Source organism: Balaenoptera ricei, chromosome 14 (genome assembly GCF_028023285.1).
Source record: "Balaenoptera ricei isolate mBalRic1 chromosome 14, mBalRic1.hap2, whole genome shotgun sequence".
Lineage (NCBI taxonomy): Eukaryota > Metazoa > Chordata > Mammalia > Artiodactyla > Balaenopteridae > Balaenoptera > Balaenoptera ricei.
In genome coordinates, this window is record NC_082652.1 from 50,634,729 (window position 1) to 50,649,723 (window position 14,995).

Consider the following 14,995-nt stretch of genomic DNA (forward strand, 5'->3'; position numbering starts at 1 on the left):
GCGAAAGATAAAGCCAAGTATAAAAAAGGATAAAGTGCTTTTATTTGCTTCATCGTTATGAATTCATTGGGCCTCATAGGCCCAAAATGTTGGCACATTTTCCATAAACATTAAGCAAGCTACTAATTATTGACATTAGACACAGCAGTGCTCTGGCTTCACGAAGGCAGTGAATCAGGCCACTCTTTGTATTTTACAACTATGGTTTAAAATGTTTTAGCATCATATTTATACCCCAACTCCTGAAGGCATTAAGACAACTGCTCGAAGATTAGCATTGTAAATCATGTCCATATCCAATGGGTAAAGTCAGAGAACTATAGGGACTTGTACAGAACTTATGTCTACTTTCCTCTGCTTCTGAAACTCCTCTTTTATTTTGAAGGGGAAATTAGGGGAGAGAGAGAAAAGCTTGAGGGAAAAATGATTCTTGTGAAACAGGACTACCACTAATTATATTTTCAGGACATCATCAAATGCAGCTTGACAAAAAAATTGAAATGTTTGATAGCTGCAAGGAAAAAAAAAATCTGTTATCTGTATTATTGCCAAAGTAGCTGTACTCCCTTTAAAAGCTATTATGTAAATGTTTTTCGTGTAAGCATCATTGAGCAGAGAGGCATGGGAAGGCCCAGGAGTGAAATCACCAGTGGACTTGGAGGCATTTAGGGAAGCATGAAGGCAGCTTTTGAGGATTAAAGCCAGGATTAGACGCTATAGAGGACATTATTGGGTCACTTCACAAAAATGGAATACGAATGTTAGTTTACATAAAAGTATTATATCAGTGTTAAATTTACTGACATTGATAACAGTACAGCTTTCTGATAACATCTTTATTATAGCAGCCCGGGTAAGTGAAAAAAGAATATCTGTCACCCCAGAAGCTGGGTACTCCTTAGGGTATGGTGTTTTGAAAGAAGGTAGCAAGGCTTGTAAAACAAATAAACAAAAACCTAGTTTTTAACTGACTAATGAGTGTGATATAATATAGGATATTGTCTATCATTATTTATTCTAAAAAGTTAAACCATGAAATCATTAAACACAATGAACAAAAGGTTGCATTTTCATCTTTATAAAGTTTAGTATTTTAGCCTTAATCACGTGATAGCCCTGAGTGGTCAATTACATCCATATCAAATTGCAGCCTGTGAGGATTTAAAGAGCTCAGTTTACATTCTTTTGAAAATGAGCTTTGTGTGGTTTTTAAAAACCTTTAACCTCTGAAGATACTAAGATCTCCCTATGTCTTTCCTGGTCTTTCATTTCTTTGCATTTATTCGTTAGAAGGTAGAAATGTACAGTTAACTTGGTGCTGACCTCTTGTATTCTCATTCATCAAACATGCATTTTCCTCGATTATCAATTTCTTTCCAAAAAACTTAATCAGAATTTCAAAACCCCTCTCATTTTAAATTTCAAATTCTAATTACTTAATTGATCTATTAAATTTTTCAAATCTGTTTTCCCTTCTTTGTCCATACTCTGGGGGCAGACGCTTTTCTTCTGTCCCCCGTGTAGGGAGCATAGGGGGTAGAGCGTAGACCAAACCCCCTCTTCTCCACTGTCCCCTCCCTGCCCTGCAGCAGGGGGATGCCAGGTCTGACTCTCTATTGCCTTCATCTTTCTCATCTCAGAGACCCACAGCCTGCATGCACGTGTGCCAGTTTGAAGGACCTGGGGCTCTGCACCCCAACTGACCTTTACAGGATCCGTGAAACACAGATGCCACTTTAATGCCGAGACCCTGTGAACCACAGTAAAGTTGGACTCTGTCGGTAGCAAGGGATGTGTTTCTTCAGGAAAAAGCTGGAACTGGGACAGCGTCAGTAACTGCAGCAGCTCTGGCCTCTCTGCCATGAGCCACCCGGCATCTCCCGTGACCCCATTTCCCTCCCAGCCAGCTTCCTCTGCGTATTTTTAGGCTTTCTTTCCCTGATAACTTGGTCTTACATGGGGCCTTGGCTTGCCATGATCTCTTCTGCTTTAACCTCGTATCAAACGTTTCAGGTTTTTCCAAGCTGCATTTTATGATGTCCTGATAATATAATTAGTGATAACCTTGTTTTACAAGCAATCAACTTCTATTCCTTCCATGCTTTTCTTTGAAAATTTACATGAGACTGGGTGAGGCAGAGTATAAGAACAGGAGTGTGTCTGGTGGACCTCGCTCAGCTCCTGCAACCAGCCACGTCATAGTTGCTGACCTGCTTAGGGAGGCCTGCCCAGGCTGGGTGGGTGGGTCACTTGCTCTCTAGGGAAGCCCCTTCCCCAGAGCTGTTCTCTTCAGAAGAGGCATGGACGGAAACGTTGCAGAGACTTGGATAGGACAGCCCAGCACAAACCATCTTGCCTCTCCCTGCTCAGAGTTAACCGTTTACTGACTGAATTTACCCACACGAACTACTGTCTTGACTCCATCTATAAAGGGCCTAAGTAATAATGGAAGGTGAACTTGAAACCAAGTAAGAGATCTCTTTCTGGGAGGCTGGTGGGTTTTGTTTGGTTTCCTTCAGGTGTTGCTGGCTCCTGCTGTCAGTGACTTTGAGGTTGGCATCAGCTCCTCGAGCTTCCCCTGGGATCTTTACCCTGGAGAGATGCCTGTCCTAGGCGTTCTTTCATGAGTTATAAAAACTTATTATTGAGTGTCTCCTCTGGATCAGGCATTGTGATTGGCCTTGGGAACATAAAACAGTAAACTAAACAGACGCAACTCCTACCTCGTGGAGATTAAGTCTAATGGGAGAAGTAGGCATTAAATAAGTCACTGTAGCATTACAGTTGATGGGTGTTGTGTGAAGGGTGTTTGAGCAACCACATTTAAGCTGAGACTCGAAGGCTGTTAGACATAGTCACTCAAAGGAGGGGAGGAAGAATTTCAGGCAGAGGGAACACAGCCCGATCACAATCCGTGATCATGTCTAGAACATTGCCTTGTTCCTGAGAATGTTGAGTGTGGCCGTGCCTGGGCTTTTTTTTTTTTTTTCTAATAAATTTATTTATTTATTATTTATTTTTGGCTGTGTTGGGTCTTCGTTTCTGTGCGAGGGCTTTCTCTAGTTGCGGCAAGCGGGGGCCACTCTTCATCGCGGTGCGTGGGCCTTTCACTGTCGTGACCTCTTGTTGCGGGGCACAGGCTCCAGACGCGCAGGCTCAGTAGCTGTGGCTCACGGGCCTAGTTGCTCCGCGGCATGTGGGATCTTCCCAGACCAGGGCTCGAACCCGTGTCCCCTGCATTGGCAGGCAGATTCTTAACCACTGCGCCACCAGGGAAGCCCTTTTTTTTAAAAATATACATTCATTTGCTTTATTTTTTAGATTCCACATGTAAGTGATAACATAGAGTATTTGTCTTTCTGTCTGTGGGCATTCTTAAATGACCCACTCCCACGAGGTCATGAGCTCCTGTAGAGCAGGGACTTCCAGTACAGGCCTCATGGTAGGCACTTAATAAATATGTATTTAGTAAATAAGAGGGGTTGGTCATAGACAGTCTTTGAGCCACTTTCTGTTAGGCTTTTTTTTTGTATTAAAATATGACATATTGCTCATGAAAAGGTCTGAAGTAACTTGATTTTTCAAAGGCTGCTTCCCCAGAGAGGCTGGCTGGTGGCCACCCTTGGAGAAGGCTGTTTGTCAGGTCAGCACGTCCTCGCCCTGCCTTTCCTGCTGTTTTCCACGCTGTGTTCCTTACCCTGTTGGCTTCGCCTGGAGTTAGAGAAGCTGGCCAATGGGACACGGAAGCCATGTCCAGGAGTGTGTTTTCTGGGCTTCTACAGAGATGAAGCCTCCTCACAGCTGTTGAGCAAAGCAAAGCATCCGCTCTCTAGACAACTTGGGAAGTTCTGCATGGGTGAGGTTTCCAGGTCACTGAAGGTTTGAATACTCAGACTTTTTAAGTCATTCCCAATTTAAGCATTCTCAGTTTTACATATATTAGGCATTTCCCTGTATTTTTAGAAGAATTCTTTTTTTCTTTATAACAGGCATGTATTTTAAACGGCATGTTACTGTCAGTGCTTCTATTTTTTTTTTTAATTTTTTTAATTTATTTATTTATTTATGGCTGTGTTGGGTCTTCGTTTCTGTGCGAGGGTTTTCTCTAGTTGCGGCGAGCGGGGGCCACCCTTCATCGCGGCCCGCGGACCTCTCACTATCGCGGCCTCTCTTGTTGCGGAGCACAGGCTCCAGACGCGCAGGCCCAGTAGTTGTGGCACACGGGCTTAGTTGCTCCACGGCATGTGGGATCTTCCCAGACCAGGGCTCGAACCCATGTCCCCTGCACTGGCAGGCAGACTCTCAACCACTGCGCCACCAGGGAAGCCCCTGTCAGTGCTTCTTGAGAGTGTGTATAACTTTGCATCTCTCATGACTCTGAAGACATACAGGTAGGAATTTTATAGTCTTCCTGCTTGCTACTTTGTAATTAGGAGATTGGTTGAAACTTATAACTGCTGTCAGGGTGCTTGCCTTTTTCTAATCTCTTAGTACCAGTAAACTGTAAAATTGGAAACCATATAACCAGGTTTTATTTACTTGTTCGTGTATTTAAACATTTGTTCCTTCACCAAATATATGTTCCGCCAAGTATTGTGCTAAGCACCGAGGTTGCAAAGCTGAGTATGATGAGTTCCTTGCCCTCCGAGAACCAGAGGAGCAGAGTGGAGGGGACTGTGGTGGAGAATTGGGCCAGTGGGAGCACCTACACCAGACTGAGCTGTTCTGAGTAAGAGGGAATGGCTGGGCCCCAGTAATGACCCTGAATTTCTAAACCCATGGAGTGTATAAACTTCACTGCATATATCTTGTGCCATCTGTTTTGGCTGCAGAGGCCACTTCCTGTGTCTGTCAAGTTCTAGATAGTGAGAGCCTGTCATGAGCTGAGCTTCAGGTAGATGAGGTCTTACCTGACATCAATGGTCCTTTTTTTTTTTTTTTTTTTGCCAATTTCTATCATTATTAGTGATGCTACTGAATAACTTGGTTAAGGTCCCAATCCTCAGGCTTCCCCGCTGTAAAGGCATATGTTTCACCCTTCATAAGCAACTTATAGGGTAACACCTTGACACGTGTAAACATCCCGTCCTCCAAAAACTTCTCAATGTTTTAGAGTCAATTGATGAAACTTTCCTGAATCAGTTATGTGTATTGCAAAACTGTGATTTTTCTAGCATTTCTTTAGCATTTACTGGCTGTCAGTGTTCTGTGGAGATCTGTAGATCCTCCCTCTCCCCTACCCTCATTATGGACTAGATTTTTTTTTTAACATCTTTATTGGAGTATAATTGCTTTATAATGATGTGTTAGTTGCTGCTTTATAACAAAGTGAATCAGTTATACATATACATATGTTCCCATATCTCTTCCCTCTTGCGTCTCCCTTCCTCCCACCCTCCCTATCCCACCCCTCTAAGTGGTCACAAAGCACCAAGCTGATCTCCCTGTGCTATGCAGCTGCTTCCCACTAGCTATCTATTTTACGTTTGGTAGTGTATATATGATGGACTAGATTTTTATTTATTCAGTGCATTGTAATACATTACAGCCGTCACTCTTTTTGGTATGCAAATGGTCCAAATCTGGCCAGCTGGGAGCCCCATCGGGCTGGCCCCTGTATCCTTGATATTCATTAATCCTTGAGCACATCCTTGCTTTTTGACATGAGATGTCCCAGGCCCACCTTGTCCTTTCCCCGCCCCAGCCCTGGAATCAGCCATATCTCAAGAAGCCCTTTTATTGCAGAATAACATTTAGAAGCCAGGACTTGGGCACCAGGAGTGCCTGTTGCTACAGAGATATCATGGCTCCTAGACTCTTTTAATGGCTAAAACTAGGAAATACATTAAAAGAGGAAAAAATAGACATGTGCATTGATATTTCTCCTAAAGTGTTACTCTCTTATAAGGTCTGTGTTAGAAATTCAATTATGGTGATGCTCTGAGCTTATCAAAGAACCTTTCCTCTTTAAAAAAAAAAAAAAAAAACTTAAAATCCCTTTGTATCTGTTGTTCTCATCTCTCCGGAGGGAGAAGGGACAACTGCATTAATCTCATGTCACTTGAGGAAAACAACCAGTGTTCAGAAAGGTTAAGTAAGTTGCCCAGGATGATTCTGTTGTTTTATCGAGTACACTCTTTCTAAGCGTTATCTGTGCTACTTCTGTGCTGGCAAGAGATTGCTGGCAGTGTCTCTTCTGTGTTTTAGTAAATTCCTTTTATATCACACTTTTGCTACATACCTAAAAAGCATTTCTGATGTTGCCAATATTCATAATTTATTCTGGTTCCTTTCAGGTGCGGCTAAATCAAGTCCAGCATCTAAACCAGGATCCACACCTTCTCGTCCCTCATCAGCCAAAAGGGCTTCATCCAGCAGCTCAGCATCCAAATCTGATAAAGATTTAGAAACACAGGTCATACAGCTTAATGAACAGGTAACTTGGCATCCCCAGCTCTGTCTCTGGGAGCAGTGACAGGTGTCAGGAGACGAGATGAGCAAACCCCTATGGGCCTGGGATAGGGGGAGGGAAGCGGCAGAAATCAGTGGCTTCAAGCAAGTAAGAATGAAAGGAACTATTGGGGCAGATAATCAGTGGCTCATTGTGAATAAAAGATGTTAAGTCACAAATCTCAAAGCTATACATTGAGACGGAGGGACAGATGACCTGGCTTTAGGTAAATCCAGGTCAGCCTCCCCCTCCCCTACACCTCAGTGCCTGTTAGGAGCTCCAGGCTAGACCATGGCCACTTCTAGCCAGTCTAGATTGTGTTAAAGGCATCAGGGGTTAGTCTCCCTCCTTCCTTCCTTTCTTTCAGCAACTATCTGTTAAGCCTGTTCGATGTGACAGACACTATACTTGATGCTGATAATATAATGGCAGCAAGATAGAGAGCTTCCCTTCCCTCATAGAACTTACAGATAGCAGCCATACACCATTGTCCATTACACAAGCAAAAGCCAAACGCCGAACACTTCCCGCAAGAGTGAAAGTACACAGGAGCACTGAACCCAGGAATAGGGGATCAGAAAGGCCACAGTTAAATAGAACTTTCCTTTTTATCTAATATCCCTAGGATTGCAGTAAATCTAGATCTACTGCCTTCGAAATTTTCAATATAAAAGCTTAGGTACGCTTTCTAACTAACAATAGCTAATTTTGCCCAAGAGTCTACAAAGTTTAAAAGTAATAAAACAATTGGTAGCATAGGGCCCAGCGCAGAAACCACCCACCCTTGCCCTGAGTTAGGAGGAGAGTCTTTTATCCTGGCCACTCCCACCCCTGGGAGAAGAGCCTTTATCCCAGGTGCCCAGGCTGTTCCCAGCCACTCACTGGGCATGGGCAGATCCCAGTGATTAATCTGATTCTTGATGAGCCAGCAAGAGTCTGGAAACAGTTTTTGAGATGGTTGTATATTTGCAAACAAGAATCTAGTTAAAAAGCAGTTGCTTAACTAGGGTGTTTCTTTACAATTCTGAACACTTTAATGAAAAAGGTAAAACCTTAAGTCATCCGGTGCGTAGGACTTTGATTTAGACACTGTGGAATGTTCTAATTACCTGCTGATTCTCAGTTTGAGCCTTATACAATTTCCAGCAATGAGTTCTTCTAGAATAAAAGGCAGTTAGGACAGCCCTAATTAGCCTTGGGCCACATGCCTGAGTCTCTAAGCAAAGTAGACCAGAAGAGAGTCGGGTGTGGGTCTGTAATACTTTAGATTTATAACCCTTTTCTCCTTAGGAACTCAAATTCTTTTGATATCTTTTGATATCTTTATTCTCTCATGTTTCTTCATCTACCCCTACCACACCCAGTTTCCCAAATCGCCAACCCAAAGTAGAAACACACTGGAACCTCGAGATCCTGCCTGCCCGTCTCTCGCTTACGGCCTTCTCCAACCAGCCCCACTTTCTCTCCTTGGGGCTGGCTCTGGGCTCCCTGTAGCTCTCCAATCACACACAGAGCCCCAAGGGCCCCAGCCCTCTACGATGCTTCAGCTAAACTGTTGTCCCATCCAAAATGCCACTCTAGAGAAGACACAAAGAAGCACATTCCAGTGGCCTTCCTCCTCCTGGTTGTAATTCCTTCATTACTTCCAAAGGCCTCACTCCCGGGCTGTCCCCCCATGCATTCACATGGAGGAGGAGTGTCCCCGTACCTCCCTCTGTACCCCAGAGAGAAGGTCGGACACATCCTACATCGTGAGCCTTCACTCACCAGCTGTTTACTGAGCGCCTCCTTCAGCTGTATTTCCAAGGCTATGTTAGCGCTCCCTCCATTTTCCGTCCCCGAAGCCTACAGGGTGCTCCCCGAAGCCGGTGGGGAGCCACACAGGCATCACTGTGTTGGAACTGAGGACACGAAGACGAGGAAGGGCCAAGTAAAAATGCCCGGACCGAAGAGTGAATTACAGTGGTGATAGACAAAGTGACCAGTGCCGTAAACTTTAAGAATTCTCATTCACTTGGCCTCATGCCTTGATTTGGGCAGTCTCCCATGACATGCTATGAAAGCACCACTGTGCTAGAGAATTGTTCAATGATAGAAATGAACCAAAAGACACAGGGGAGGAAAAGACATGACTAAAATAATCAGGGGCTGTTTCTGGAGAGTAGGTGAGCAGACAGGCGGTGGGATGGGGTCCCTGCTTGTGCTCGGGGACCACGGGGGCTGAAGAGTGGGGCCTGGTTAGCCCGCACAGACACTGTCTGTGGCTCGGACTGGAAGGCTGGGCGGATCTACAGTGTGTGGACACCTGAGTGGTGGAGAATCGGGAGAAGAGAACTTCCCCTTGACTTTTCTCAGGGGTCCATCCCCAGCCTCCCCTCCATTCTTCAGGCTCCTGCTCTGACACGTGAGGGAGCAAGGAGGCGTCGGAGTGGGACTGTGAAAATGGCCTCCCATTTGCCAACTGATCTTTCATCAAGTAATTTAGCTCCTGTTGGTTTTTACCAGGGAAAGTTTAGAGCTGTGCACCTGTTAACCTCATGCATCTGGAATAGCAGCACAGGCCAACCTGGGCTGGGTGTTTCTACTGAGCCTCAGCTCTTGGTTCACTGTACAGACCACAGCACTTGAGAGGCTGACAAGCCTGGTTTCCGTGGGTCAGAGGCATCCAGAGACCCTTCTTGCCCGATACAGGGAACGGGAGCTGGCAGACAGAAGAAACCTAAACTACCACAGATTCGCTGGCGGCACCAGTGCAGGCTTGAGATGGATCTGATCGAGTCTGGGTGGGGTGGGGGGAGGTTCTAGAATAAACAGAGTTTTCTTTCTTCTGGAATTCAGGCAACTGGGTTGCCTTCAGTTTTTACAAATGTCCAAGCTGTAGAATTATCAGAAATAAGAGTTGAAAGTTAGTGACTGAGGGAATTCCCTGGCAGTCCAGTGGTTAAAGATTCCGTGCTTCCACTGCAGGGGGGCACAGGTTCAATCCCTCGTCAGGGAACTAAGATCCTGCAAGCCGCAAGGCGTGGCCAAAAAAAAAAAAAAAAGTTAGCGACTGATCCTCCTTTGCTTTGTAACCAGCTGCATGAGGGCATCAGTGAGGTTAACTCTGAGGAAGAACCATATCCTTGAGTCTTACTGGATGGATACAAGTTTGCCAGGTGCACAAGGAGATGGACACTGCATGTGCTGAGTATCTGTTTGAATGAATCAGTAACTCCAGACAGATAAATAGCATGTACAAAGGCCCGGAGTTACTAGAAACAGAGAGGTTTTCCACTCCAAATGTAATCTTTGGAAATCTGTGAAGGGGAATTTTTCATATACCGAAAGAGAGATTTCACCTGAGGAGAACCATGAGAGACCTAATTCACCTCCTGAAGATATTCTCTGCATAAATATAAATGCTCAAAGGGTTCAGAAAACTTGAGGGATTCTCCGAGAGCAGGAAGGGGGTGATGGCTTGGGCCTGTGTGGAGCTGCTCAGCCTGCAGCCTGGAATTTGAGACCAGATCTGCCTGCAATGCCAGTGGTGTTTCTTCAGCCCAGGTGACGGCCCTGCCAGCCTCAACCCTTGCCCTCTTCCCTTCACCAGCGCCATTTCCATAACCACCGTGAGAAGCTGCAAGGCCCTTGAACCCGCATCAAGGGAGAAAAAAGGGAATGAGGGCTGTTCTGCTGAGGGACTGGAGCTTCCACATCTTCCCGCCTTTCATGTGATGAACTCGAAGCCAGAACTAGAGGAATTAAGACAGATCCGCTCAGCCTGCTTTTAGTCTCGCCCAGTTTTCCTTGTGCAGCCATGCCCCAGTCCCTCAGTAGGAGCATTGGTCTAGTTTGGCTCAGGAACATGTAGGAAGGGCTCCAAAGTCGAGGGTGGCTCTCAAGTGACGTGAAGAAAGGAGGTTCCGCAAAGCACGTCTGAAGGGACCACAGTGCCAGCCCCTCCCTCCCCTCCCCTCCCTCCTCCTGCTCTCGCCTCTCCCCTCCCTGTAGAGGATGAACGAGTTGGGGGAAAGATGTGCCCCAGCCCAGGTCAGTTACCAGGAGAGGAAGGCTGACTCGGAGCCCAGGTGGAACTGCCTCGGGCAGAAGGATCCCCGGGCCTCTGGGTATAAACGGTTGGTTGACAGGAGTGACAAGTGTGCTGTTGAAGCTGGGCATTCGGGCCCAGGCTCAAGCTCCGGCAGCAGCCCCTCGTCTCTCCCGGACCTGCACGTCGGTTATTTTTGCACATCTGTCTTTTTATGTTTCGCATCTTTATGCGCAGGCACAGGTGGTCATTTATTTCTTATGCTGTATTTTGAGGGTTCTCTTTTCCACCTTCCCTCCCTCACAGGTACATTCGTTAAAACTTGCCCTTGAAGGCGTGGAAAAGGAAAGGGATTTCTACTTCGGAAAGTTGAGAGAGATTGAGCTCCTCTGCCAGGAACACGGGCAAGAAAACGATGACCTCGTGCAGCGACTCATGGAAATCCTCTACGCTTCGGAAGAACACGTGAGTGTGAGCAGAGCCCTGACGCTTGTGTTCCAGAGTGCAGTGATGCCGTGCCTTCAGATACTGCCCTGGGACCTTAGTGAGACTTGCAGCTCAGCCAGCGCATATGATGTTCCCAGAGGAATAAACACGACCCTCGTGGTCCATTGACTCATGCTTAAGGGACCTGCATTCATCAATCTGGGAAGAGACGCGCGGATGGGTTGCCAGTTGTTGGGGGGAGGGGACAGGGGGACTTCGATTGAGAAAAATAGGCTTACACAGCCAAATCTCAAGTGGTTTTCAGCTCTCTGAGCAAATGAGCAGTAAGAATGTGTGCAAAGATTCTTCTTTCTTCGTGACAGATCAGAATGCGGTTCAAGGAAAAATTAATCTAGATGCTTTTCCCATCCCCAGAAGTCCCACAACTGTTTTTTCGTTCATAGCTAGCTGGTTGTCTTGGTTACACTTTGCCAGTACAGAGCAGCATTGTGTGACAGCCCTTTGTGGAAAAATACTTCTGGAAGGCCTCCTCTGTGGAGGCCCTGCCCACCAAGGTTGCTCCCCACGAGTGGAAGTGCCGAGGGGGGACCCAGGATGTGGCTCCGTCCGCGCATGGAAAGCAGATGTGAGAAGCAGCGGAGGAACATGAGTCTCAGGAAGCGAGGAGGGGAAGGGGCAGGATAAACGGCAGAGCCCAAGGCAGGTCACCCCAAGTCCGCCCAGACAGGCAGGGAGAGGCCCTGGCAGCTGCAGTGGGAGCCCCGTGGAGCTTCACTTTCATGAGCGCGGCGCCGTGAAAGGCAGGAGAGCGTGGGCCAGGGTTGCAGGCGTCCTTCTGCCAGGTTGGGGCTGAGGAAGTGTTTGGGTATGTGTGATTAGGAGGCCTGCAGGTGCCCCGGGGGCTCTGTGGTCGAGTCGTGTGTGTGTTGGTATTTCCACAGAACATAGGAAGCCACCAGCAAGTTTATCTTATTTCAGCCAAATACCAGGCAGATGTTTACTCCATGTAAGATTAAAATCCTAGCTCTGAAATTTTCCTAAACTGTAAGAAACTGTCTGGAGTTTGGGGACTCTCCATCACTTTTTTTGTTTCCCCCAGATAGGTATATATTCTTAAACCTCTTGGTTAGCTCAGACTATAGATCTTGAAGCCCTGGGAATCCGCCTGCTCAGGTCCCAGAGATAGCGACGGCTTTACAAAATATCATTCTCAATATTTTCAGATCTGACGGAAGAAACCAAAGGTTGGTTCGTAGTGTGTGCATCTGCACCACCCAAAGTGGCATTTTCATGACGTTCTGTATGTAGCGAGTGCTTTGTCATCTGTCAAGCGCTAGACGAATTATGGGTATTCTCTTCACAAGCTTGTTTGAGGCTGAATTCGCTGAGGTCTGTGCAGCACCGTGAGCCCGAGTGAACCGTGCCGCTGCCCGTCTGGGACGGTGCCCACTCACGGGAGCAAGGCGGCTTGCGGGATGGAATCTTCCTGCTGATTCTTACCTTCTAGCCTTCTGATTCCAACCTCGAGCCAGATCTTGTCCCAAAGGAGGAGTCCTTGTGAGGGAGCGCCGTCAGGTGAACTCCAAATTAAGGGTTGGCAGGGCCACTGAATTCCTAGCTAATGGCAGGTAGGGCTGGCCTTAGGCAAGAGCTCTTGCCTCCTGAGAGTTCAGGGGTGTCTTCCTGGATGACTACACTCAGCTTCTGTTAGACCATTTATATCTCCACCACCCCCAGCGCACACACCAGCACCAGCTTACCGCGGCCTGGATTCAGAGAGCCATTCTTGCAGTGTATGGGCAGTTAACGCACACACCCCTCAAAGAGGTAATACTTCAAAGCATCATCAGTCATTAAGACTAATGGGTTTAGCAGGTCCTTTCCTCAGACTCTTGGGATGGGAGATGAGGGGGAAGGCCAAGGGCTTTACATGTATCGGCTCCTTTAATTCTCTGGAGAATCCTATTAGGTAGATATGGGTGTTAGCCCATTTATAGATGAGAGAAACTAAGGCAGCTGAGAGGTTAAATAACGTTCCCGAGTGAATAAGCAGCATAATTTGCATTTGAACTCGAGTCCTGAGTTCGTGCCTTCCCTTCTCCAAGCCTGAGCCACCTTTTAAATGGGGAACATGATAGTAGTAATAGCTAACCTTGAGCATTTAGCGTGTGCTAGATATTACGTTTATGTTCTATATATATATTTCTCACCACATCCTTATGTGGTGTACTATTACTTATCTCTGCTTTACAGATAAAAGTACTTGCTCAATGACCCATCTTTAATAAGCTCCATCACTACCCAGGTTTCTCTAACTCAGAGCCCAGAATCTTAAGGACTATGTTCCCTGCTTCTCAGTATATTGGGTGCCATGGGGAAGGGAAAAAGTGAAGGTGGTACCTCTTGGGGGAAACTGCAGGACAGACTTTGTCTAATTGACAGTATTGAGTTGCATGTGTTCTGTATGTGAAGAAGGGAGTAGTCAAATTCCTACCTGGATTTTCTCCAAATAATTCCCTTCATCTTGTTTTGTTGTTTTGACACCTTCAAAAGTATTGTCTTGGCATCTTTCTCTGGGCAGTCTGTTTAATTCAGCATCCGCCAAGAACCTCCATTTTCTTCTGGCGGGTAGCGTCACTAAACCCACCTTTGTTGTTCTGACTGGCACTGTGCTGACGTCATCAAATAGAGAGAAACATGGTAGGGAGAAGAGAGGGACAGTGGCATCACTGTTGAGTGTAAGCTAAGGAGTATCCAAAGTCCAGGAAGAGATTTAGAGGCAGTACCCAGGCTACTGGAAGCTGGAAGAGAAAATAGACTTAACACAAACTTACACGTATGGGTTACCAGTGCAGAATCTTCAAACGCAGTTGCTGCCTTAATTCTTCTCATTCCAGGACAACTTCTAATGCAACTCTGTGTCTGGACAGCTCCAAAAGAAAGACATCAGGCTATGCTGAGTTTTCTATAGAGAATAAGCTGGAATATGCCAAGTGTCCTTGTTTAGAATGTGACAAGACCCATTTTTTTAAACTTCGGTTTCTATAGAGAGAGAAGGCGAAGACTGTCTGTCACGTGCCTGGACACTGCACGGTATTTTCCATGCTGCACACGCGCACACATGACACTTCTTACAGAGGCGGATGGCGAGAGGCTCAGGAGTGGCTGGCCTGCTCTGCTCTCTGCTTCCCTTCCTGGAGGTTCATGGAACCGTCCTAGACACCTTAGAGCCGCAAGCGTTTGCCTCCCTCCCTGAGCGTAGCGAGTCCTGATTCTGTGGTAGCCTCCCAGCTTATCCAGGTTCTACCATTGAGGCAGTGAGCCTTTAAAAAGCTTCCACCCTTGCCTAGGAAAGGCATCACTTGGGAAAAAATGTGCTCAGAGGTTGCCGGGCCACTGCACCCACCCCGCAAGCTCTCGGAGCCTCCTTTTTCCCTCGCTGTGCTTGACCCTGACACTGTGTCCTGTTTTCAGGCCATTCACACACTTCAGTGCTAGGTGGACGTGCAGCCATGGGGGGCATGATGTCTGGGAAGAAATGCCAGTACTTTATTCATGATGCCGCTGGTCTGACCTCTGTGCACATCTGAGAGGCAGAGATTTCTGGTTGCCTCCCTCCTGGAGATGAGAGGGGTGCTGACGAGTCAGAGGCTGCAGTGAGCGCCTGCTTTCAGTTCACCACAGATGGACCCGACATTGACACTTCAGGTGGAGGCATTCGCTGGAGAGGCCTCCTCCTTCAGTCTTTATTTAGTGATGTCTGGTCTTTGATTCTCGTGATCAAGCAATCCTAGGATAACGTGTTTGGAAGATGTAGAAATCCAGATGAGAGTTTTGAGTGTGGAAGTAAACAGAGGCAGTTCAGTTTGCAGTCACAGAAACCTAATGGAAGTTTCCAGAGCAGATGGCCAGCTGGCTGTCCAGTGCCTCTCATTATGATTCTCGTTATCTTTACTACCTAACTAGGGGCCACAGGTGTCTGGGCTTACGTCGTTGGTTAGCTGCTGCCCTGTGGATCTGTCGGCTGAGGGTCACCTGCTAATACAGAGACACTTGTTTCCTGAGGT

General features: G+C 46.7%; 1 protein-coding gene across 4 annotated transcripts in view; it reads left to right on the forward strand.

Annotated features, from left to right (window-relative positions):
* MAPRE2 (microtubule associated protein RP/EB family member 2) overlaps positions 1 to 14,995 on the forward strand; it is a 162,624-nt gene that overhangs the window by 141,909 nt on the left and 5,720 nt on the right. For all 4 annotated transcript variants that reach the window (XM_059894415.1, XM_059894414.1, XM_059894413.1 and 1 more), the window contains 2 exons: positions 6,297 to 6,436; positions 10,788 to 10,946. In XM_059894415.1, the coding sequence (XP_059750398.1) occupies positions 6,297 to 6,436; positions 10,788 to 10,946 (299 nt within the window). The remainder of the gene's footprint in view (positions 1 to 6,296; positions 6,437 to 10,787; positions 10,947 to 14,995) is intronic.